At 36.7% G+C, this 26,433-nt stretch overlaps 2 protein-coding genes across 3 annotated transcripts in view; both read left to right on the forward strand.

Moving 5' to 3' along the window:
- The first annotated feature begins 5,984 nt into the window (after positions 1-5,984).
- LOC148874195 (DGCR14-like protein) lies at positions 5,985-8,068 on the forward strand. The gene has a single exon (XM_088964551.1). The coding sequence runs from the start codon at positions 6,156-6,158 to the stop codon at positions 7,680-7,682; it is 1,527 nt and encodes a 508-aa protein (XP_088820677.1). The 5' UTR covers positions 5,985-6,155; the 3' UTR covers positions 7,683-8,068.
- Positions 8,069-9,952: 1,884 nt separating this feature from the next.
- Positions 9,953-26,433, forward strand: part of LOC148874196 (uncharacterized) — a 36,517-nt gene continuing 20,036 nt past the window's right edge. For both annotated transcript variants that reach the window (XM_088964554.1, XM_088964552.1), the window contains exon 1: positions 9,953-25,730. In XM_088964554.1, the coding sequence (XP_088820680.1) occupies positions 12,418-13,542 (1,125 nt within the window). In that variant the 5' untranslated portion in view covers positions 9,953-12,417 and the 3' untranslated portion in view covers positions 13,543-25,730. The remainder of the gene's footprint in view (positions 25,731-26,433) is intronic.

Consider the following 26,433-nt stretch of genomic DNA (forward strand, 5'->3'; position numbering starts at 1 on the left):
AGGCTGAAACTCTTCAACATGCAGAAATCTTTAGGGGGGGTGCTTGCCAATGTGTAAGGTTTTGTTTAACAAGAATACCTGCCACATCAGCATAAACAATATTATATAAATTTTCTAATATTTCCTAATGGATTTCTGTTTTATTTTTTACTTGCAAAATTTCAAATGAAAATTAATTAATGATCATGGGTTGTTCATTCTTGTTTAGTTTAGTTTAGTATCAACTTGATATCTGACATGTCTCTTCTCGGGTTTCAGCATACATTTTGTTCAGTTCTGACATGATATCAGAGTAGGATCAGGACAAGGATTTAACAGTGATTCAGGCTAGGATTCTATGCCTAGAACATCAACAACTTAGTAGTCTGTTGATAGTCAGTTAAGGTAAGTAAGGGAAAATCAATTTAATCAGTTAAAGTGATGAACATCCTTGGTGAAAGACAAAGAAGCCACTGTTGAAATCTGAATTTGATGGATCACCACCCTTTAAATGAAAATTTCCCTAATTTTTTTTACAGTAATTAGAGTGAGTTCATCGCCTTTGAGCAATACAGATTCAAAGAACATGTGAAGAAATTTGAGTTTTATTGATATTAAAATGATTGACTAATAACTCATAATAAAAAATGAAATAAGCATTTCCATACAGCTAACAACCTTCCAGACTACAGAGTGATTCAAATTGATAGAAGATGGTAAGTCTTCCTATTGAAAATATGATGGGTACCTTTTTCTTGCTTGCTTCTTGGTACTTATCACATTGATAGTCTTCAAATAGTTGGAAGTTAAAAGACTTTCACTTCGCCAAACTACCAGAGTACTCTAATGTATTTGTTAAGAATTGGTCATTCTCCCCACCCCCACCCCTCATCTTGCTAAATTTCAACTAATTTTTCTTTGGCCCATTTATTATTGCTCTAAATATGGTGTTCTCTATAGTTTGTCATCTTAGCATCCATTAATTTATTTTAGGATATTTTGGTTCCATAGAAAAATAACAGAGAAACATAAAGTTGAGGGCAAAGTTCTTAACAACTTCTATTAAATTCCTTAATATTTTTTTCTCATTTTTTTGTTTCTTTCTTTTTTTGTACACTGGTTGTACTTTCTCTAGTTAAATATCTTAAATCGGTTTTAATCTAGACTAGTTTGGGTTGAAAATGTTCTGGCCAGGCTAAGTCAAAGGTTCTACACCTGATGGTTGTTGAGGCAAATGAATTGCACTTTACAATGCCATGTTTTGGGTCAACCCCACATGAGAATACCATGCTATAAATGGTTTCTTCCTTAGCCAATGTCATGTCAACACACCTAACCTCAACACCAAATTATTAATATGTGGTCAAGAGGACTTTTCTGTTTTGAGAGAGAGAGAGAGAGAGAGGAGTAAATAAAAACCTGGTATGTCATGCTCCAAATTTATATGCAAAGAAAAATTACTATTAGGACAGTCTTGAGACATCATCTCTCCTAGAGTTGTGAATTGGGTTCAAACTTGTGAATTAGGAGGTTTGAGTTTAAAAGAAAATGCCAATGGGCCGTTATGGAACCCCTCCTGCACCACTAGGTGTTTTGTTAAAATGCCCAAATGAATGAGTAATGTGTTTTTGGACATTTATTAGACTATTCCATTCAGATTGGACTAAGGCTGCATTTGGCATTCCTTATTTCAAGGACTTATCTCATTTTTGCAGTTAAAAACTTAACGTTTGAGGAGGCATTTTAACTGCAACACTTACACCTTCAACACTTTGTACATGACTCAAACAACTCAGAAAACAACTGCAAGTCGGCAAAACAACAAAGTCAAGTCCAATTTTAATAAGTAGGCCCAACCATGCCCCTCATTCCAATAGAGTATAAAATCACCAAGTTTATTTTCCTTTTGCACCCATTAAGCCCCAATCTGTAACAAATCAATCAACTCCTCATTCTCAATCACCTAATCACAGTTACATGACACTATACGAGCAAAGAAAATCACATAGGATGCTTATTGACAAGAATACTCTTATTAATAAGTAGGGGGATAAGTACATGTAATTCATCATCACTGATACTATAAGATCTGCATAAGGAAATCTCAAATGAGAAAGAATACCGTGGTCAAGCTGGGTAAGACGATAAATAAACACATCAGGTACCAGGGTAGCCAAAATACCTTTGCAATGGTATGACAATACCCTACTAAGGCAATAGGAGACTTACACACCTGTAATGAGCGCAAAGCACTATCTAAGACCTACGATGAGCACAAAAAGCCATCAAAGACTTGCGATAAGCATAACATGATAACACAAACCCATGGTGAAACGCTTTAAAGACGACTTACAAAGACATTCAAACACAAGTCTCAACATGTGGCTACGAGAGAACCAATGAAATGATAAAAGGGTGTAGCTGATACGTGTTATGTGAGAATCCTCAGGAAAAGGAAACTCTATCCCTAGAGGGTCTTGCTAGACATGTGGCAAAACCTTACTAAAGTTTGCTTGATAAGAATACTCTTATTTCAATGCATGTTATTATTACATATAAGAAAGATAGAGAATGAGAATGAGGATAGCAATACAACATAATTTTTTTCTTAGCAAGTAATACAACATAATAAAGTAGAATATTAATAAATTAAATAATTTAAATAGGTTAAGGTTAAACAATCAAACATAAAACAACAAAGTGAAAAAAATATTTTAAAAAATTATTAATTTAAAAATGCACTAAGCTCTTATTTAAAAATAATAACTATTGACAAGACCTAAAAATTAAAATACATTTATCTTTGGTTTCCTTAAAAAGTTGATTAGAAACATTTTAATTCCACTTAAAAATCAAACTTAATAAACACAAATAAAAATAAGAAATTTAAATACAAAGCATATTAATTGATAGTTTTAATAATATTATGATTTAAACATGGCTTCTATATATTGCACATGGAACCTGTGTTCTAATACTAATACCGTGTTTTGCTTTATTAGATAACTTTGTATTAATACATTTTAATTACCTAATTAATAATATTGTTAAAATTAATACATTTTATGAATTGAGACTTTTACTGTGCATAGTGTACATGCTACATAAGAGACTTATATAAAACAGAGGATCCATTAAAAATGATATAAAAATAAAAAAATTAATGAAAATTTAAATTATAGAGCATGTTTATCACTCATGTGAAGAAGACAAGATAAATGAGTTTGTATTGACCCATTATTGAAAATGGTTCTGATACATTTAGAAGCTCATAATGTGTGATACACAATAAAACATACTTTAACACATACAAAAATAATAGTAATAGTAATCTATATATAATTTGAAACCTAAGAACTATAATTAATAAAAAATTACTAAAACTAATAAAAATTAGTAGCTTACAAATTAAAAAACTAAAATACAATTTAATTTTATTTAAAGATACTTAATATTAATAGGATAGTTAAAATTAAGAATAAAAAGTAAACAAATTATAAAAATAATAAAATAAACCATTTGCATTCCATATAAAAATTATAAATATTAATTAAAATAATAAAACTAATAATGACCAAATTAGAAATGTCATAAGACTCTTATTTAGGGATGATAATTTATAACTTAGCCTGTCCTATCTAAACCTACAAATTTTTGGGCTCAAGCAACTATTTTCTTCTAAGCTAGGTTAAGTTCAAATCTACACCATGCCCACACATAATGTCGACAATAGGGATATAAAATTAATAAAAAATATTATATTTTAATAAGTTTTGTCTAGAAACTATTAAAATTTAAAAATTAATAAAAATTAGTATTGATAGGAAAATTGAAATAAATAATAAAAAGTAACAAATCATTTATAACTTCACCCAACTTTGCTAGACCTATATATTTTAAGGCCTAAGCAACTATTTTCTTTTGAGCTAGGTATAGTTCAGATTTGTACCAAGCCCATATATAATGTGGGTAGTGGAACCATAAATGGATCAAACTCAAATCGTATCCAAGTAGGTCTAATTCAATTATCAACATTCATAGTTGGACTAAACCAAACAAAGTATACCCCATGCATGCGTTATTTTTGGGTTTTATAACTATTTTTAGATAACATTCAATCCAAACTATGGGGGATGGCATACCCCCATTGTGTAGCCCAATGAATAAAAAAAAATAAAAGATCTTGCTTGGTCCTATTAGTGTGTGTGTGCGTGTGCTTTTATTTAAAGATAATTAATATTAATATGATAATTAAAATTAATAATAAAATGTAAAATAGTTATGAAAAATAATAAAATAAATTATTTGCATTGCATATGTTATAAAAAAATAATAAATCTAATAATGACCCAATTAAAAATGCCATAAGAATCCTTCTACTTAGAGATGGTCATTTATAACTTAGTTAATAACAAATATTAAGTTTTAGCAAATTTATCTAGAAACTAACTAGACTTAGTATTGATAGGGTAATTAAAATTAATAATAAACAGTACCAAATCATTTATAACTTAGCCCAACCTGACTTGACCTATATATTTTTAGGCTCAAGCAACTTTTTTTTTTTTTTTTGAGCTAAGTTTAGCTCAAATTTGCACCAAACCCACACATAATGTGGCAATAGGGTTGTAAACAAATCATACTCAATTCATATCCAACTATATCCACATCGACATCCGATTATGAAATTTATAGATATGCATCAACATTTGATTATTATTATGTTCAATTTGAATTTTAAAGTATATATGTATAATAAATGCATATAAATATAAAATACTAAATTTATTAATTATAAATTCTATATAATTACAGATAATATCTATATGTATACATAATTATACTATATATAATAATAATAATAATAATAATAATAATAATAATAATAATTTTTATTAGACATGGATTTTAATCAAATTGGATGGGGTTAAATCCACATCCAATCGAATTGTAATTAGATTTAAGTTGTAACATTCAAATCTAAATCGGATTCAAAGTCCAATTAGGTATTGAACTTTCGGAGTCTAATGATAGCCTTAGCAGATAGGGCCCAACAAGCCAAGCTAAGCAACCCGAAGCTCAACTTGGAAGTTATATGCATATAGATAACAAATTTAATATTAACATATATATATATATATATATATATGTTATCATATGGTATGTATATATATGTTATATATTTTTTAAATAGACTAAAATTAAATAACAATTTTAATTTGTAAAAAATCATATTTTTATAATTAATACAGGCAAGCCTGTCCATGTCGTAGGCTCGGACAAATATTATTACACTTGAGGTGTGGGTTGGACTAGGCCAAGCAACCTTAAAAATTGTTAATATACCATCAAAATTTGGTTCAGTGGGCACACAATGGGGGTAGTCCATCCTCATAGCTGCTTTGGCTTCAATATTACGTAAAAATAGTTAAAAAAACCAAAAAATAATAGATGCATGGGTTGCACTTGATTTGGTTCAATCCAATTATAAATGTCACGATGCATCCAATTTGGGTGGGCTGGGTCATGATAAAATCAATCCAAGCCTAATCCAAAGTCTTGAACTTTGAGTTTGAACTTACATTAATTTAATTATTACTAAAATATTAATTATAGATTAATTTAATTATGACTATAACCTAATTTTATATATTTATTAATGCTTAAGTTTTCAAAAATTATAACATTTGATCATTAATAAACTAAAATAAATAAAATAAAATAGAACATATAATATGAAAAATGTAATTAACAATAAACGCCAGAAGGCGCTGCGTTTCAACCGACTCTCCCCCGAAACGGTTATTAAATGTTCATTCACCAAATATAGCTGTAAATATGCTGTCCGTGTGGGTCCGAGTTCGGATCTTCTCCCAATAATCGCTCCGTGTCCCTATAAAGCATCACAGTCGTACATCAGGAATATTTCTTCTTAGAAGACAAAAGGAGATGCTCCCGATATACGGCTGAAGTGACCTATAATGACAATGTTGGGAGTCCTCCCCGTGGAGCCCACTTTGGAAAGTCGTGAGTCGTTACGCTTCTATCTTCCAAACTGGCAGTCTGGCATAATCTATATACGCGATCTCTGTTTTTCCTTCCCCTGCGTCTACGGTTTAAGCTTCTGCAACTCTTAACCCTAATCTTAACGATTCTTCCGTTGTTGTTCGAGAACCATGCTTTTTTCTCCGGGTCATTCTCCTCGGCGCATCTCCTCTCCTTCTCCATCTCTCTCTGAGAAATCCCTTCAAACTCCTAATGACCTAATCCCTGCTAGAAACCCTAAAAAGGATCCCGCAGTTCTCGATGAAGACACATACGTCGAAGCGATTGAGAAGATCATCGAGCGTGATTTCTTCCCCGACATTCCAAAGCTCAGGGACCGTCTCGACTGGTTGGAAGCCGTTCGGAGCGGTGATCCTGTCCAAATGCGCGATGCCCAGTTAAAGATCTTGGAGCGGCGGGCTGGCAAGGTTTCCAATTCTGACGCAGAAAGTAGGACTCGAACTCAAACTCCTGGTTCTAATTTGCGAACACCCGGATCAAGTTTCTTTTCGACGTCCACTCCGTTTGAATTCGATAAGACCCCTGCTCAATTGCCGCGAGATTTGCCGGTCGCCGTAGGAGAATCTGGTGATGATTCGGTTGATGTTTCGTTGACGCTGGATGAATTTTTCCGGCGCTATACGAGTGAAGACAATGATAGTTTCTCGAAGATAATGGAGAAGGTTAATCGAAAGAGGAAAGAGAGGTTTGGGTATTTGACTGAAGGAGAGAAGGAACAACTTAAAACGCTGGAAACTGAGAAGAAGGATCGGATTACTGATGGCTATGGAACATCTGATCAGCCTCCGAGTACGTTAGAAGGTTGGAAATATGCTGCAAAAAACCTCTTAATGTATAACCCAGCGGATAGGGGTGAAGCCCCATTGACAGAGGCGGAGAGGGCAGAGAGGATTAAGGGCCTGACTAAGGAAATTAATCGTGTAAATACCCGTTTCCATGGCAAAGTGTTGGATTCTAAGCCGAAAGAGGAGGACACAGTTGCAGTACTTTATACGCCTGTTGCTGGAGCGACCCCGGTCCCTCTACCCTTGTCAGATAGAGAAGCAGAGAAGTCAAAGAAGTATGATCTGGAAGACTTAAGAAGGACTCCTAACCGATTTTATGTTGAATCAGGCAAGAGAGCTGAAAATGGATATAGCTTTGTTAAAACACCTTCTCCTGCACCAGGTGTTGATGAGTCGCCTTTCATCACATGGGGGGAGATTGAAGGGACGCCTTTGAGATTGGAACCAGAGGAAACACCGGTAGGTATTGGGGGTAGTAGTGATGGTCCGCATTTTAGAATCCCAAATCCACCTTCACGAGATGTTAAGGCCCACTCATTGTCAAGGGAGGCTGCTCGAAAATTGAGAGAGAGGTCGAACATGTTTCAGAAACCACCATTGCCTTCACCAGTTAGAGGTGGGAGTGCAAGTCCAAGTGTTAGGACACTTTCTCCTGCTGCTCAGAAGTTTGTTCGGAATGCTATTGCAAAATCTTCACGTTCTGTGGATGAAACTCTTCGTGCCAGCTATCGGGGTGTGAGCCCCAGCGTAGGGACTCCAAAAGCGGGAAGGAGCTTGACAAGGTTTGGAAGAGATGGGAGCTTTGGGTCAAGGTCACCATCAGTAAGGGAGGGTTCTAATCCTCCTTGGTAATGTAAACTTATTTCCTACTGCACCCATCAAGATGGGTTTGGTTTGCAATGTTGAACAATGCTTTTATGACTATGTATATAGCTTTGGAGTTAACTTCTCTATCTTTCTTTTTTCTTTTCTTTTACTTTTTTTCTTTTTTGTTTAACATGTACCAAGAAATTCAATATTTTCACCTGAAGTTCTAACTTCATCAATTTCTGTGATGTTGAACTTGGTCACTTACTGGGTAGTGGTCATCGTTCATAAACTCTTATCGTTCAAATCGAGCCTGTGCCTTTATAACATTGTGTATAGTCCAAATGATCTGTTTTTTTTTGATGAATTAGTCCAAATGATCTGTTATGCTGAGTTTATTGGTACAATGCTTGGACTTGGTTGCAATCAAACTTCTGTCTTTTTTTTTTTTTTATTTTTTTCTCTAGTATTGCTACTATGCCACATGGGAGCCATCGGTTTGTTTTCAATTACTGTCAGAGCTCCACTCTCATTGCAACCTATACTATTGCTACATGGAAGTTATCAGTTTGTTTGCAATTGATGTCAAAGTTTCACTCTCATTGCAAAATCCAGAAACTGGAAACAGTAAACAAATGTTGGTTGTCTAAATATAAGAAACATGTTGGAATTTAGAAATGTCGAAATGTTGTGAAAATTATAGACATAAGAATGATATTTTATGAAATAATAAAAGAAGCATAGGCAAACCTTTTTAAATTATTATCTTGTTCCAAATCATTACACAAAGTTAAGGAGCCAAGGTGACAAAAGAATATGTTGAGCTTCATGATAGAATAAGTTAAAGCAAAATTTAAACTCATAGAAAATGCAAATGGTTGTAATAGATCAACCAAATAATCTATTATAAAAACTAAAAACTAATACTTCATGTTTGAAATGAATATGAGCTAGCTCAAAGTGGTAATCATGTAAGTTAGGCGGACAATAACATTGTCACTCCACATGTCTACAATAGTTTCACCAAATTATGTTATAATACTATCTCGTGTATTCTACATCATGCTGGTAGTATTCATTGGGGAATATGCCGATTCCAGTAAAATTTCATGTTGCTACCCATGGAAGTGGAAATGGAAACATGTCGTGGAAATTATCTTTTGTGCTCCACATAGTGCTGGCAGTGTTCATTGGGTAATATGTTGATTTTGGTAAATTTTCGTGTCACTACCCATGGATATGGAAATCTGTCATGGAAATATTAGGGAAATTAGGACATTTTAAACCATGGTTACAATGGAGAAAAATGAAAAAGAAAAAAACCATGACTGACTAACAACTTCTTGTTGGCGGATGGATTAGCTAAGCAAGGAATTCATAGGCAGCATTTGTTTTGGGCTCAATGTTAATTCTGTAGGGGGATCTTTTCTGTAAAGGGTCTTTGCCCTAACAACTTCTTGTTGTACCTTTTTGTTCTTTAATCTTAATAAAAATTTCTTGAGTTGCTGATAAAAAGAAGGCTTTTGAATCCTTAATTAAGAAGGGTAAAGCCATAAACTGCCTCTTATTATTTTGGTGAGGCTACAAGCTTAATTATTGATCCTTTGAGCTTTTCAAAAAAGCTCCTGCCCAAGTTTGCACCATCTCTATCTATTATTAGAATGCATGCACCAACTAAAATCCAAAGCCATGTTCTCTATGAATAATCAAATAGTAAAAATTTAGAGTAATGGGGGTGTTGTGAGATGACTATAAGGATGAAGACAAGTATCAAACATACTAAAACAGAATTAGCTGAAACATGAAAAACAAGCAAAAACCCGGCCAAGTTTTAGTTTAGGAGAAATAAATTGTGAACCTAAAACTAAGAATGAAGGGGAAATTTATGTGGCTAACCAATATAGTCCATTTCTTTGAGCTTCAATTTTGTCTCAGCTGCAAAAAAAGTGTTCATCAAGGAGAATTATCCTGAGGCCTTTGAGGAAATCCTTCCAGCTCAGTAAATCATCAGCTGTTCAAACCATAGCTCTCTTGGCATTCTTTCTTAGGTCACCCATTAAACTGAGATTATGACTTTTCAACATCCTACTAATTGTTTAATTCTACAGGACCTGGATCATTACCTTGCATGATCCAAATGAAGATTCCATCATATTCCCATTCCACCTAAAACTTTCCATTAAGAAGAACAGTTGGAGAAGGTTACTAAGAGAAAAATGCACTGAAATTTAATATTGCTTACAAAATTAATATTCCCATTCCACCTTGTAACTGTGAGATTCTGTTATCTTATGCATACAGAAGATTGCAAAATTATCTAAAAAGTTTATCCTGGTTATCCAAAATTATGTTATAATAGAAAGTCGAATTTATTTTGTATATTAGGTTTTTTTTTTCTTAAATAAACAAGGAGAAACGGATTGATAAGTTAATGAGGGACTTTCTATGGGAGTTGGGGGAAGGAAAAAAGACCATTTAGAAAAGGTGACTAAAAGGAAGGAAGAAGAGGAATTGGGAATTGGTAATGTGAGTTTGAAAAATTTGGCTCTCTAAGTGGTTGTCTCAATTTCTTGTGGAAAATGAGAGGTTGTGACATAAGGTTGTGGCAAGTACCCATGGGCTATCAAGCAACGGATGGAGTGCTGCTTGTTTGCACAGAGCTACTCTTGCTGCACCTTGGAAAGCTATTTATGGTTTCCTTCTCTTCCTTAATCGTGTGAGGTATGGTTTGGCTTTGGGTTTGAAGATAAGGTTTTGGGGAGATGTTTGGGTTGGGGGGTCTCTTTTGATAGTTGCTTATCCCTCTTTGTTTGTTCTTTCCAACCTCAAATAAAAGTCTTTGTTTGATTTTCTTCTCTCATCCCTCACATACTGGGTTGAATTGTAATATGGGTCTTACTAAGGAATCTTAGGGAGTCAAAAATCTCCTCTACGTTATTCTTCAAAAAAAAATCTCCTCTACGTCCAGTTTGTTGCACCTTCTGGATTCTATTGTTATGGATGTAGAGGATTTTAATAATCGAGCTTGGGCCCTAAATAATGTTGGGGTGTTTTCTTGTAAATCATTTTTCAAGGCTCTTATTGCCACTGCTTCTCATCCCTCATTCCCTATAAAAGAAATTTGGTGTTTCCTATTCCCCCTCTTCCTTTTTTTGTAGGTGATGAGCATGAGAGAGAATGTGAGAATAAGGGGAAAGGGGAAACAGGTGATGGCGAAGGCATGGGGAGTTTGGGGGAGAGCTACGATGTGGATTGTTTTCAACTTGAGGAGGTGAAGGCAGGAAGACTAGGTGTTGATCTAGGCCGAAGGAGCAAGCTTGATGAGAAGGAAGAGAACTTGATAAGCGAGGCGATCAACAAAAAATCACATAGCTTGAAAAATCATAACGCAGTGCATGTGACGAAGATATTCTCTAGCTAAAACTTGGTTTGGCGGTAGCAGGACCTATGAAAAACTACAAATGGGTTTATAAGAGGAAAAGATTAAGAGGCAGTAGGACATCTGGCATTGACAATAGGGGGAGAACGGTGTAAATCCAGCCAGCGACCTCCCATTCAGGGAAGGAGCAACAAAAGAACAAATTGAATAATGCTGACTCTACTTCTGGTAAGAGCGAGACAATGCAAAACAACGATGGAGTTGATAATAGGACATGGTGTGGGACTCTCTAGAATTTGTTGGGTAGAGAGGTCACGATTGGAAAGAGTTTGGGTTTGTTTTTCTGAGGTGGTGAGGAGCTTGCTAGAAAGGCCTTTGAGGTGGTTGAAAGAAGGAAAAGGGAAGAGAAGGTGAATCTTAAGAGAATTGTTTTAAGAGAATCTTAAAGTTTGATGCTGACTCTCAAGGGGATTTTCTGGGTTGTTTCCTTGGCTTTTGCTTGAGATTGTTTTAAGAGAATCTTAAAGTTTTGTCAGTTTTGGTTTTTTGGGTTATAGTATGGGACTCTTCAGATCTTTGTTGGGTTCTTTGGGTTTGTTTCCTCTTCGGGTGATGTCTTATCACCTTCCTATTGTATTCTTTTTTCCTTTTTCTAATGAATTTATATTTTATTCTTCAAAAAAAAAATTCCCCCTAAGGTCAGTGCTCTTTGTTGAAAAGTCTTCCATGGTAGCATTAACAATTATGATCTATAGTAGAAGAAAAGACCAAACTAGTCCTTATCCCCCAATTGGTGTTAATTATGTAAGTTGCATGGTGAGACTGCTGTTCATCTCTTAATCTCTTGTCCATTTGTTTGCTATATTTGGGAATGTTTTTTTATTTATTTATATTTTTTTCTCTTTGTGGTTTTAGGTGGAATCCTTTGGCAATCTTGGAAAGGTTGTTTAGCCCTTTTGTGTTGATATGCATATCTAGGAGAGGCAGGATTCTATGGAGGTACACTCGGGCAGCGGTGATTTGGACATTATGGGAAGAAAGGAACTCAAGAATTTTTGAGGAGAGGTGCAAGGAGGCATTGATATAACACTAAGTAGCTTTTTGGGTGAAGACTTTGAAGTTGTTTGTTGACTTTAAGGTAGAAGATTTCTTTAGGAGTTGGGGGGACAATTGCTGGATCCTCCTCCAGGAAATAAAAATCCCTAGAGGTGTGATCTCCCACAATGGGTGGGTGGTTGAAATTGAACTTTGATGGTTGTAGTCTGGGCAATCCAGGTCCTTCAGGAATTGGAGGGGTGGTAAGAGATGAGGGTCGCATTATACGTGCTTTGTATTCAGGTCCAGTTGAGCAAGGTGATTCTATAAGTGCACAATTCTTTGCTGCCAATATTTGGGGTAAAGATGGCTAGAGACATGAGAATAGATTGGTTCTTGAAGGCAACGAGATCCCCTATCTTCGTTTTTGTTTACTTTAATAGTAGATGTCTTGGGAAGGCTGGCTCTGGGGTAGACTCGAGGAACCTAATAAAAGGTTGGAGAGTTGGTAAGGATGGGGTACCTACTCATTTGCAATTTGCGGATGATACAATCCTCTTTTGTGAAGCAGGTGATTGTAGATGGTTTAGGAATTTGAAACTTAGCATACAACTGTTTGAGCAAATGTCTAATCTAAAAGTGAACCTTGACAAATGTTGTATAGTAGGGATAAATCTTGAGGAGAGAGAGGTGGAAGAGTGTGTAGACATTTTAGGGTGTGTGGTGTCCAATTGGCCAGTGACGTACTTGGGGTTGCCTCTTGGGGATAATCCAATGAGACAAAAGTTCTGGGATTTGGTGGTAGAGAGATTTGAGAAGCGGCTAGCCTCTTGGAAGAGGAATTACTTGTCCTTGGTAGGGAGAGCCACACTGATAAAATCTACCCTTGCCAACCTTCCAATATATTTTTTGTTAGTTTTTAAAATGCCAGAGAGGATTTCCAGAAGGTTGGAAAAATTAATGAGGGATTTTCTATGGGACCCAGGTGAGGAGAAAAAAGATCATAGGGTTAGGTGGCATCTGGTGAGCAGAAGCAAAGAATGTGGAGGACTAGGGTTAGGGAATATTCAGAAGAGGAATGTGGCTTTGTTGGGTAAGTGGTTATGGAGGTTTCCCCTAGAGAAAGAGAGGTTGTCGGTAAAGATTGTGGAGAGTATTCATGGGTTTGCAAGTAATGGATGGGATGCTGGAATTTCGACTAGGACTACAAGAGCTTCTACATGGAAATCTATTCAAGCTTCCTTGCCTCTCTTCACTTCATGGACATGGTACGATTTGCATTTCGGTAACCTCATTAAATTTTGGGAAGAAGTCTTGATTGGGGATTCTCCTTTGAAGGATCAGTTCCCTTCTTTGTTTGCCTTATCTAATCTGAAAAATAAGCCTATATCTAGTTTCTTGGTGCCATCACAAGCTTCCTCAGGGTTTAGGTGGAATTTGGGTCTTAGAAGAGTAGTTAGTGAGTCAGAACTGAATAGTACTGTCTCTTAATGTGTTTTTTTTGATAGGAAACGGTAACTTTCATTAGATAAAACCATAAGAAGCAACTATCACCTTTCAAAGGAAAAGGTGACCCCTGAATAACAAAAATCTTACAACACTGCACAAAACAAAAACTCCCGATTCACCCCTTGTTTTGCTAGGTTGTCAGCTAAAGCATTTGCTGACCTCCTAGACCAATACACTTTTGCATCCAGCTCCCTTATGAGGCTCAATAATTCCCTTGCTTGTTGTCTAAGGGACCACGTTCCCAAACTAATTGATTGCAGCCAACCTACTACTAATTTTGAACCCCCCTCCACTTCCAACTTTTGAAAACCCAATTGCTTGGCCCATCTGAGCCCTTGGAGGAGCGCCAAAACTTCAGCTCTAAGCGAGTCCCCCACACCTATTGGACTAAAATACAAACCTAGGATTTGTCCTTCTGCATCTCTAAACACACCCCCTATTCCAGAAGGTCCGGGGTTCCCAATAGAGCTGCCATCAAAGTTCAGTTTGACATGACACTGCAAAGGAGGGGACCAAACTGCTTGTATGGTAGGTGATGAAGTAGAAGATCTTGCTAAAATACTCTAGCCTCTAATCAAATCATCTGTAGAGACATCCTTGAACAAGTCAAGAGTTTTCAGCCAATGTACTGCCTTGATGGTGGTCCCTTCAATAACTTTAGGAGCTGATTTTTCTTTCCCATGGAAAATCCTATTGTTTCTCTCTTCCCATACTGCCCACAAGATAGCTGCCCTCGTTGTTCTCCACATCACCCTTCCTTTCTTCTTTGGTTGCTAGAAAAAGCTAGGGTCAAATAAATCCGTTATACGTGTGGGAGGATTCCACCTACAATCAAAGAGAGAGGAGAACCAATCCCAAATTAGAGCACTAAAAGGACAAGAAATTAATAGGTGATTCGCCGTCTCACCATTCCTCAAGCAAAGGCTATAGACATGAGGTGACAAGCACCAATTTGGTCTCTTTCTTTGAAGCATCTCCAAGGTATTGATTTTTTGGAGAATCACTTCCCAACAAAAAGCCCTTACTTTTGGGGGGACTGGAGCGCTCCAAACTTCTTTAATAGGAAAAGAGGAAACCTGGTTAGAAGGAAGGACCAAAGCATTGAAAAACGAAGAACAAGAAAAACTACCTGTAGAAGTTTCGGCCCAAATGTTACTGTTCGGAGAGGAGTGGTCTAGAAAAACTGAACTTAGAAGAGAAAAAATATCATTTGTTGAATCCACTTTTGAGTCCCTTAAACCTCTCCTTAGTCTCAGATCCCAAGAATCCCCATAAGTAAGAAAAGAAGAGATAAATTGAGATTTTTTCAAAGAAAGGGAATAAAGGTTTGGGAATCTATCCTTAAGAGGAGATTCCCCAATCCACAAGTCCTCCCAAAAAAGAATCTTATTACCCACACAAGTATCATACTTGATGAAAGGAGAGAAGAAAGGCAAGATACCGACAATATCTTTCCACGGGGAAAAACGCGAAGCTCTTGGGTTGAGTCCAACGTCCCATCCATTTGCTGCCGTTCCATGAATACTTCTTATCACCTTATGCCATAGACTTTCTTGCTCCTCAGGAAACCTCCATAGCCATTTGCCTAACAAAGCTGCATTTCTTATTTTAATATTTCCAACCCCTAAACTCCCTTTGTCTTTCTTTCTAGACACCACTTCCCATTTTACCCTATGATCCTTTTTGGTATCTCCAGGCTCCCATAGAAAATCTCTCATTATTTTTTCAATCTGGTTTGCAATCTTAACAGGCAATTTGAAGGTAGACAAAAAATACATTGGCAAATTTGCTAGTGTTTGACTTAATTAGAGTGATTCTACCCCCCAAAGAGATGTAGTTCCTTTTCCAACCCGCTAGTCTTTTTGAGAATCTTTCCAAGACTGGGTACCAAAAGCTAATAGACCTCGGATTTCCTCCCAAAGGTAAGCCTAAATACTTAAGGGGCCATTCACTTACCTCACAACCTAGAGATCTAGCCAACGATGCCACCTGACCTTATTGTTTATTAATTCTAGCTACACACTTTTATTCCAATTTACTCTCAAGTTGGAGACCTTTTCAAAATGTTCTACCAAGACCTTTAAATTTTCCAACTTCTCCAGATCTCCTTCACAAAAGAGAATCAAGTCATCGGAAAATTGAAGGTGGGTTACAACTATTTCCTCCCTCCCTACTCTCCACCCTCTAATCAAATTTCTAGCATCAGCTCTAGTAGTCTGGACACTCAACACATCAAGTATCAGGGTGAAAAGGAAAGGAGAAAGAGGGTCCCCTTGTCTTAATCCTCTCTTTGTCGGGAAGAAATCCTTGACTACCCCATTTACTAGAATGGAGTAGTGACATGAAGAGATACAACCCTTAACCCACATGCACTACCTTTCTCCAAATCCTCTGATGCTCAATACTTCCAGTAAAAAGTCGCAGTCCACCAAATCATAGGCCTTCTCCAAATCCAGTTTGCAAATCAGACCCTTTTCTCCTTGTCTTTTTCTGTAATCCACACATTCATTGGCAATAAGGATTTGATCAATAATTTGTCTTCCTAACACAAATGCCCCTTGGTTCGGAGAAATCAAGGAAGGTAGTACCTTTTTTGATTCTTTCTGCCAAGACCTTTGATATTACCTTATACATACTCCCAATTAGGCTTATGGGCTTAAAGTCCTTTGTCTCTTCTTAATATTCTAGAAGGTATTTTCTTAGATCCCTCTAAATCAGATAGAAGGGTCTGGACTTAAACAGCCTCTAGAATTTTTTCTTGTGCTTCTTATTTCAAAGCCTTAGTTCATCCATTGGGTCAGTTAGGGCAGCCTTTTCCGGTAAAGGAAGTCTGGTGCAAACCGATTCCTCCGAAGGTTGGGAGTTTCTGTTGGGAAGCAATCCTGGATAGAGTTAACAATTGTGGTCTCCTTCAGAGAAAGAGGCTTACGAGTTGTTTATCTCCCCACTGGTGTGTTCTATGCAAGGTTGAAGGTGTGACTGATTGCCATTTACTGATTTCCTGCTTTGTTATGAATCACATTTGGGAGTGGTGTTCATCTTTGTTTGAACACAGTTGGTCTCCTCCACCAGATGTACAAAGACTCTTTGCTCCATCCTTGTTTAGCTAGTCGAAAAAAAGAGAAAGAGTTATGTGGAGATGTCTCAGGGCTGCTGTTTGCTGGACTATTTTTGAAGAAAGAAACCGGAGAATTTGCTCAGATAGGGAAAGAATACTGCCAGAAATTCTGGAGCTGATTCAGATCAGAGTGTTTCATTGGTTGAAGTCTTTGGCTCTTTTTAAAGACTTTTCAGAGGATGATCTGCTCAGAAATTGGAAGGAAATTGCAAGTTCAACTCCTGTCAAAGACACATCCTTACCCTCTTGGGCTCCTCCTCCTAGTGGTTTTGTTAAACTTAATTTTGATGGAAGTAGCATGGGTAATCCGGGTCCATCAGGTATTGGGAGTGTCTTAAGAAATGAGGAGGGAATGATAATTTCTCTCTTTTCGGGGCCAATCGGATTGGGTGATTCTCTTAATGCTGAGATTTCAGCTGTTATCGAAGGAACTCAAAGGGCAATTGAACTGAACATCACCAATTTGGTCATAGAAGGCAATTCTAAACTGGTAGTGGATTGGCTGAGAATTGATACTGCTAACTTTTGGAGCTACAACAATGAGAAGAGGAAATTTAATTGGTTAACCAAGAACATTGAGGTGAAGTTGAGTTGGGTTAAAAGAAGTGCTAACTCCTTTGCTGATGGGTTAGCTAAACAAGGGGTATATAGGGGACTCTTTGTTCTGGGCTATCTTGTAATTGTTCTCTTGTTTTGTTGTTTTGATTAGGTGAGATAAGAGTGTTTATCTCCCTCTTCTTGTACCTGTGCTTTTTCTCTCTAATTTTAATAAAATCTGTGAGTTATTGATAAAAAAAAGGTAATTCGAAGCTGGTAGTCGGGTGGTTAAAGAAAGGTGAAGGGGTGATTTGGAAACTTAGAAGTGAATTCAGGCGCTTCAAATGGCTATCAAAAGATATGACAATTCAAATCAAGTTGGTTAGGAGATCTACTAATAGTTTAGTAGATGGATTAGCCAAACAAGGGGTTAAAAAACAACATATATAATGGGCTCAGTTGTAAGATAGGCTGTAACACAGTTGGCTGGGTCTGTCTTGTATTGGGTTTGACAGTTTTTTCACAATTTCTTGTTGTGATCTTTCTCTTTTTTGATTAATGAATGAATGAATTTTTGCTGATAAAAAAAGAGCAAACAAGCAGTAATAAGTAAGCAGTTATTTTGGAGGATTATATAATTTAATGGAACATAGATGCTTTTCTTATGGGGTTAAGCACATACTGATTGCTTAACAGATTTGGAGCATATTGTAAATCTTTGTATTTTTTTTTTTTTGGAAGTAAGCCGGTAAAATTTATTTTGAGCTAAAATCCAATAACAGCACCTCCTAGACAGTTTTTCAAATCATGAACTAAACTACAGTGATCTAGAAAGTTAAAATACTTAAATACAATGTGAAAGCTTGAGGGGTGAGGAAAGAGGAATGTGCACAACATGGAATTTGGTCCCAAATTTGAAGTTTGTGAGTTTTGTGTCATCATGTTTGCGTACAAGTACTGGATGGGCCACAGATTGACATTGTACATCTCTTCTTGAATCCTGCAATGGTGTGGTGAAAGCTTGAGGGGTGAGGAAAGAGGAATGTGCACAACATGGAATTTGGTCCCAAATTTGAAGTTTGTGAGTTTTGTGTCATCATGTTTGCGTACAAGTACTGGATGGGCCACAGATTGACATTGTACATCTCTTCTTGAATCCTGCAATGGTGTGGTACTACACTGGTGGTGGAAATATCAAGTGGGTTGTTCCCAATATGTGAGCTAGGGGTACTTTAAGGGACTTTGCAAACAGTAGGGGAAGTTTTAGTCCATTTCCTAAAACTTAGGGTTAGTTTAAGAGATTTTCCCTAATTTCAACAGCAGAAGCAACATAAAATTCCAATATTGTGCCTGTGATGTTGTCACAGGGCTGCACATATTTGTCCTTTTCTAAATAGAATCTGCAAACAACTAAGAACTTTGCAGTAGCTTGCTATAAATACGGCAAAAACGAATCTAAGAGAGGAGAGTACAATGGTCAAAGGGTTACTTTTGGGTTTTTTGAGACATAATTTTTTCACCACTTTACCATGGATGATATCACGATGGATGGTAATGGGTTGTAAATTCTTCTTCAGCCACTAAACTATTGGCATATTTTATGAGCCCCCTGATTTGAACACAATCGAGCTTAATTTTGTTGGATGCTGGTTAGAAAGGGAGTAAGCTTGCTACATTTTTTCTGCCCTCTTTGTAACAGAGGAACATAATCTCTAAATCACCTATTTCTGTTCTGTGACTATTCTTGCAGAGTCTTGCAACACTTGTTCAAGGCAATTTCTGTTTTTTGGTCTTGCCCAGGTTCAGTAAGGTATCTTTTAGCTGGCTGGCGGATCAAGGGTATGTCTAAGAAAGGGACAACATGCTGGGCTGTTGTGCCCCTGGTCTTGTGGGCCCTATGGCAGGAAAGGAATGGAAGAATTTTTTATAACAAGTTTATTTCAGAGGAGGCAGTAATCAATATTGCAGTGGGTCTCATTAGGAGCTGGATTTCTAGTCTGAACTTGCAGCTCATTGAGGCTGAACTTGCAGTAGCTCTTCAAGGAGTGGAATTGGCAGGATCTTTCAATTACAGAAACTTGGAAGTAGAAGGTGATTCTAAATTATCCAATCAAAAAGAAAAGGTGATTCTAAATTAGTTATCAAATAGCTAGGACAAATGGGTTCGGTTCTGTGGCAGTACAGGGATGTGATGAAAGAAATCAAATCAATATGCAGGGGTGTAAACATCAGGGGCCAAATGGGTGCACAGATCTGTCAATGCTATGGAAATACAGGGGGTTAATGGAGTGCACTTCTTTTGGTGGCCGGTAGGGCATAGTTGTCAGGGTGTCTAGGCGATTCTGGGTGACACTGGTGCACCTAGTCACATAGTTGCCTAGGCGATAAGAATCTTTGAATATAAAGAATTGACTTTTGGCTAGATTCCTAGTTTTATATACCATTCAGCATGCATATCAATTGAAAAAATAGCAACTCTCTTTATTAGAAAAACATTAAATTTCCTCTAGAAATGTGTCAAATCATCATATCTAAAAGACAAAAATCTTTTAAATATATTAATTTCATTATTTTCAAAATAATACTACTATAATAAGTATTTAATAGAACAATTTCATATCAATTAGCAATTAAAGAAGGTTATTAGCTTTATATGATAAAAATTCAAGATGGAATGTAAAATACAAAAAAAGGATGCAGTTGCTGCTTTATTTAATTGAAGAGAGGGAGAGTACAAAAAAAGAAATCTCTTTATACTTATATTCTTTCTTTCCTCAAAACCCTTTGATCTTTTAAATTTCAATAATAAAACACTAAAACAAAGTATGAATGATATATAGTATATAATAGAATGTAACACACATATTAATAAGATACATCAATATAAATGATATTATGATAATGTGCCTGCCATGTCATTTTTGTTGCCTAGGCAGGAAAAAAGAAATCTCTTTATACTTTTATTCTTTCTTTCCTCAAAACCCTTTGATCTTTTAAATTTCAATAATAAAACACTAAAACAAAGTATGAATGATATATAGTATATAATAGAATGTATTCAAACACATATTAATAAGATGCATCAATATAAATGATATTATGATAATGTGCCTGCCTTGTCTTTTTTGTTGCCTAGGCAGGTGCTTTTCGCCTAAGTGGGTGCCTAGTCCCCTAGATGGGCACCTACTTGCTATAAGCCAAGGCATTTGGTGAGGCACCCTAGTCACCTAGGTGACACTTTGAAAACTATGCAGTGGGACCCTCTTGATGTAAGTAACTGCACTAAGTCATGTCCACAAGTTAGGCAGTATTGCTAGCCTGAATTTTCTTTGTAATTATCAAAGAACTGTTCAACCTAAAAGCTTAAGCTGTTTGATGAGGTCCCTGAATAGGTTTTTATTCTCTAACACACCCCTTCATGTGAAAGCCTATCGGGCTTGAAGTGTGGACAAACACAAACCCACCCATACCTTGTACTGAATTTTAATTAATTATATGGGGGCAATGAGGATTGAACACTAGACTAGACCACTTGGTCAAACAGGCTCTGATACCATATCAAAGAACCATTCAACCTAAAAGCTTAAGCTGTTTGGTAAGGTCCCTGAATAGGTTTTCATTCTCTAACACTAATTATTCTTTTTATTCATATCAATAAAGCTCAATGTTACCAAGAAATAACTTACAATTCCATGGTGAGTTTGCTGCAAGGGTGCAATTTGGGCAGGCTTAGGTTGAGAATTTGTTAATTTTGAAAGGGTCCTAGCCAATGTAGTGGAAAATCTTCAAATTGGGTAACCAAGTTGCATGGTTGCACCCCCCTAGTTTGATGTAAGCTCCGGCTGTAGAGAAGTTAGAAAAGAGATTGGCATTGTGGAAGAAGAATTGCATCTCCTTGGGGGGAAGAATCATATTGATTAGAGCCACCCTTGCTAACTTACCAACCTATTTTTCACCTATCTTTAGGATTCCTTTTAGGGAAGCCAAGAAACTTGAAAAATTGGTGTGGTACTTCCTTTGGGAATAGGGGCAAAGTAGGAAAGATAATCTGTTAAAGTGGGAGGTGGTGTGTAGAAGCAAAGAGGAGGGAGGGTTGGGAATAGGGAATGTATTGCAAAAGAATACAACTTTATTGGGAAAGTGGTTGTGGAGGTGGAATTTAGAGAGAGAGAGAGAGAGAGAGAGAGAGAGAGAGAGAGAGAGAGAGAGAGAGACTGGCATGAGGTGGTAGGAAGTATTCATGGTCATTTAGACATTTAGAGAACGGGTGGGATGCTGGGATATCTTGTTAAGCAACTTTGGCAACAACTTGGAAGGCAATTCACAGTATTCTTCCGTAATTTCGCAACTTTCTTAGGTATGATGTGTGTGATGGTAATTTAGTCACTTTTTGGGAAGACATTTGGGTTGGAGAGTGTTATGGACACATTCCTCGGGAAGACGTGCCATCGCCGCTGGAAGCAACAGGAACCTGACCCACCGTCAGCAACAACAGTGATTCAATGATTCTCATCCTACCCAGTTCGGCAACAACAGTCTCATCCAGATTAGATTGAATCATCTTGCTTGTTCTTATCTTATTGTTCTTATCTTATTCTATTGCTCTTATCTTATCTTGTTAGTAGATTATCAGATTAGGATTAACTTATCTTATCCTTAGCAAGATAGAATTGGAAGTCTCCCTATTCAGCAAGGAGACTCCCTAAGATTAGGACTCTTGTAATTTTCTATTTAAGGAGATACCAGTATTGAATAAAGATATTGAATATTCAGTTAAAAGAAGTGAGTTAGGAGAGTTGGTGATCTCTTGAACAAATCACCAAGGCGCCAAGATAGGTTCATCAAGAGCAGGAAGGAAGAAGGGAAAACAAGAGATTTTCCCCGTGGACCGACTCGTGACGAGATCCTATTCTCGGGCCCTCAACAGAGAGGCTCCTTTGAATGACCTCTTTATGTTCTTATTAATTGTCTCTTGATATAAAAAAGAGCCTGTGTCAAAATTCTTAACCCTCTAGCATCTCCTTTGGCATCAATTTGGGACTTTGGGTTCTATAGAGGCTTTAGGGATGGGGAGATTGAGAGTCTAACCAACCTTCTAAGTCTTCTTGAAAAACGTCTATTTGGACCCCTCTGAGCTAGACAAAAGGATTTGGACATCTCTACCCTTTGGTCATTTCTCTTGTGCTTCCTTCTTTAAGGCCCTTTGTCGTTCTTCATTCCAATAAGTTTTCCCCTTTAAGGAAGTTTGGTGTAGGCCTGTTCCCCCTAAGGTGTTGGCATTCTGTTAGTAAGTGATCTATGGGAAAGTTAACACCTTGGATAATCTACAAAAGAGAAGATCTATACTTTGCATCTCACCTAATTGGTGTACTCTTTGCAGGTCTCATGGTGAGGATTGTTACCATTTACTAATCTCCTGTTCTGTGACAGTAGAGTTGTGATATTGGCTCTTTTTGATCTTTGGGTGTAGGTGGAATAGGCCAGCAGAGGTAAGCATTCTCTTTGATCCTTTTTTCTTTACTTGGCGTCATCGAAGAGGAAGTATTATGTAGAGGTGTGCAAGGGCAGCTTTTTTATGGAAAGTGTGGGAAGAAAGGAATGCCAGGATTTTCCAAGATAGCAAGAGATGAAGGGGTGTATTTTGTATAGGGCTATCTTGTGGCTGAAAGTCCTGGACTTATTTCTTTAATTTTCATTTAATGATCTCTGGAGGAATTGGGCAGTAGTGACAAGCTGCTCCCCTGTGAAGAAGGTGCGTTTGAGTTGGGCACCACCTCCTGAAGGTTTCTTGAAACTGAATTTTGATGGCAGCAGTCAAGGTAATCCAGGTCCATCTAGGATGGGAGAGGTTCTAAGCAATGAAAGTGGAAATGTGACTCTCTTATATCAGGCCCATTAGGCGCCGGGGACTCCACTAGGGTGGAACTACTAGCTGCCCTTCAAGGGGTGCAGTTTGCAGCACAGATAGGAGTGGAAAAGCTAATAATAGAAGGTGACTCCAAGGTGGTTGTGGGGTGGCTTAGAACCCAGAAACTGTGATATGGTATTTTAATAATGAACTTAAGAAATGCAGGTGGCTGACAAGAAATCTGTGTCAGAATACAATTGGTGGGGAGTCAGCTAATGCTATATCTGATAGTCTAGCCAAGCAAGGGGCAAATAGGGAACAATTGTATTGGGCATCTTTGTAGTCTATTTTTGATTTAGCTTGTCTGGAGAGGTAGCAGCTCGTGCCTCTCCATGAGATACTTGTATCTGTTATTATCCATATTTTAATAATTTTTTTCACATAAAAAGGAAAAAGCCACACAATAATATAAACTATAGACTACTGCCTGAAGCAAAACCAGGAACAAAGACTTATAAAACCAGTTCCTTAAATGCCAAATAACCCTTCAATGAAGCTACAGAGGTGTTGAATATTCAGAATGTAATGCGTATGAGAAATGAGGGATTGTAGTATGTGCCCTATTGGGGTCTGTTTTGTAACTTGGGCATTTCTAGTTTTAATATTCTAGTTTTAATATAAAACAACTTTCTCATTTGAGAGAGACATGTAGGAGTAACTTTGCCCTAACTCTCTCTCTTATAACTCTTCCATCTTTCTCTTTTTCTAACCTTATTTCAATGAAAAAAGAATATTCTTGACCTTAATGACTTGCTGTTACCAATTCTCCCAGAATTTGAATACATTTTTAAGTCCCCGAAAGACTTAAGGATACTTGCCTTATTTCTTACATTGAAATGATCTTAATAGAGCAATGTATTGAACCTTTCAAGTTATACAACTTCCTTGTAAATTAAGCTTTTGACTCCTTAATCCTTCAATCCCACAGATTTCCATGCTTTACTAGACCTTTTCTTGGGTATTGTTTCCTGATTTTTTTCCCATTGACTGAGGTTGCAGAATAAGACACTCTCTTTTTTGTTTTCTTTTCAGACCATTGGCTACATGGCTCCATTAGTGCCCTCAGGTTGGAGAAAAGCTCAAACTTGAGTTTTAGTACTGTTATGTATCATAGCATGATTTTGTGCCCTTTGGTACTGAGGATTTCTTGATTTGTTGCTTCTTATGTTTATTCTCATGTTTAAGTGAAGGCTGCTATTCTATCTCATACAAAACATCTGTGGTTACTTAAGCATCATATCCTTGTCCTTACCCTTAGTTGGAACTTGGAACCAAATTGATCTTTCTTTCATGTTTGTTTATTTTATAGGTATTTTTCCTACATGTTCGAGAAATAGCTCTATCAAATTTCCATGGGTGCCCTGACAAAATATCACATACTTCTAATAGAAGAACATCAGACCAAATTTTGTCATTTCATCTAATTAAAAATTAAATTAAACATTTATAATTGAACTTTTAGTGCATTTCCCTCCTAACCATCCCACTAGATAAGGTTTAGGAACAAGCTAGGCCTTCAGCCACAACATAGTGGTAAACTATTTGGAGATAAAATTACTTCCATATCTGGTATCAATGACAATGCCATAGCTTTTGCACTTTACCTTCCCCCAAGTTCTGTAGATTATGTTATGTCATGCAGAAAGAGTTTCTTTTTTTATTTTTTTGATGAATTCATTCAGGAAGAGATTCATGAATCCATTCTTTCTTTGATCCTTAGGCCTCAGCAACCATTAAAACCTATATGCTATTACCATGTGTAACCTTATTAGTTTTGTAATAACTTTGCCTTCACTACTGTGCTTTTCTTTCTCTTCATCTTTGTTTGTTGTTAATTTTCTTTGATTAGATATATGCCATGGTTGTGGATACTGAAAACACATTCTTTTAGTCTTCTTGCACTAAAAGACTACTCTTATTCTTTTCCATATTGCTCTTTGGTGGTTCTTCTTGGAGGCCACCTCCATTCTTTTCCATATTGCATTTTGGTGGTTCCAACTAAAGAATCAAACTTATCATACTTTTTTATTGGGTCCATGATCATAGTTTAGCTTACAAAATCATACCTATGAATTCAGTTTCCTTCTTCAGTTGATGGAGCTGTGAAGAAAATGCAGATGGAGGTTGATCTGTAATATACAAATTTGTTTTTTATTTAGTGTTTGGTCATTTCAAGGCTATCCATTGTATAGTTCCTGCTATCTAGCCTGGACTGGTTAGAGTCACTGGTTTTATGGCAATTAATGCACATGTCTTTGTTAATTATCAAAAAAGAAAAATAGTCAAAAATATGCTTCTGTTATGATTATTCCATTCATATATTCTCACCACATAATATGTAGTCATTTCTTATGCATATTCCTGTACTTCATCACATTTTGTTTTGTTTTTCTTGGAAGAAAAGAAGTCTCATGAGGCTGGAAACCTCACTCATCTTTAGGCCCTAGTGCCTCACCTCGCACTTTTCAGTTACCCCTTTTAGTTCTTTGAGAAGTGGGCAGCACCAATAATTTCTTGACAAGACCCACTACAGATGGACATTTGGGTTATGACAAGGAAGTACTAAAGCTGACAATGCTTATGCATGAACCTATATTCAGAAAGCAGGTATGCATTGGACTAGGAAATCTGGTCACCTCTTACATTTTAAATGTATGATGTAACATGATATTTTAAAATTTCTTGGATACCAGCTGTTAGAATATATACCTTATGTTTCAATGATAGATTATAAATCATGAATTAAAATAAGCATGATAGATCATGAATCATGAGCTAAAATCATGAAAAGAGAAAAAATTGTGGGGGGGGGGTTGTAAGAGTCTTCCGGCTTCAATTAGGTGGTGTGGAGCTGCATCCCGTTTGACATCTATTGGACAATCTGACAATCTGGAAGTGAGGATCAGGATAGCGCTCAAAGACAAGCATTAGAAGATAGGAAAGTCTGTGGTGATCTTTGAGTATGTGGCAGATTGGGTGTTTTTCCCCCCGGAGTTCGCTTAAGTTTGCTTCTTAGGTTCAGGGGCTAATTTCTGGGATGTAATTGAATTACAATTTTGTATTTCTGAGAGTCTCTTTTGATTTGTTTTTCTCAGTGTTATCTTAACACAAACCCTATTGTTGTTTGAGACTAATCAACTCACCCCATCAAATATTTAAGGCAATACTGAACCCATCCTAAAAGAATCCTTTTAAAACTGTTACTGCCCCAGTCCATACCATTAAAAATTTAGTTCCAGAGAATGTTGCAGAGAAATTAGTAAGAAAATGAAAAAAAAAAAAACAACAGGAGCAGAAAGTTGAACAAGAA

This window comes from Nelumbo lutea, chromosome 1 (genome assembly GCF_056320005.1).
Source record: "Nelumbo lutea isolate HS-2025 chromosome 1, American lotus-T2T, whole genome shotgun sequence".
Taxonomy (NCBI): Eukaryota; Viridiplantae; Streptophyta; class Magnoliopsida; order Proteales; family Nelumbonaceae; genus Nelumbo; species Nelumbo lutea.

What these genes read in the sequence shown, in the direction of transcription:
- LOC148874195 (XM_088964551.1), top strand. Translation starts at nt 6,156, where the DNA reads ATGCTTTTTTCTCCGGGTCATTCTCCTCGGCGCATCTCCTCTCCTTCT.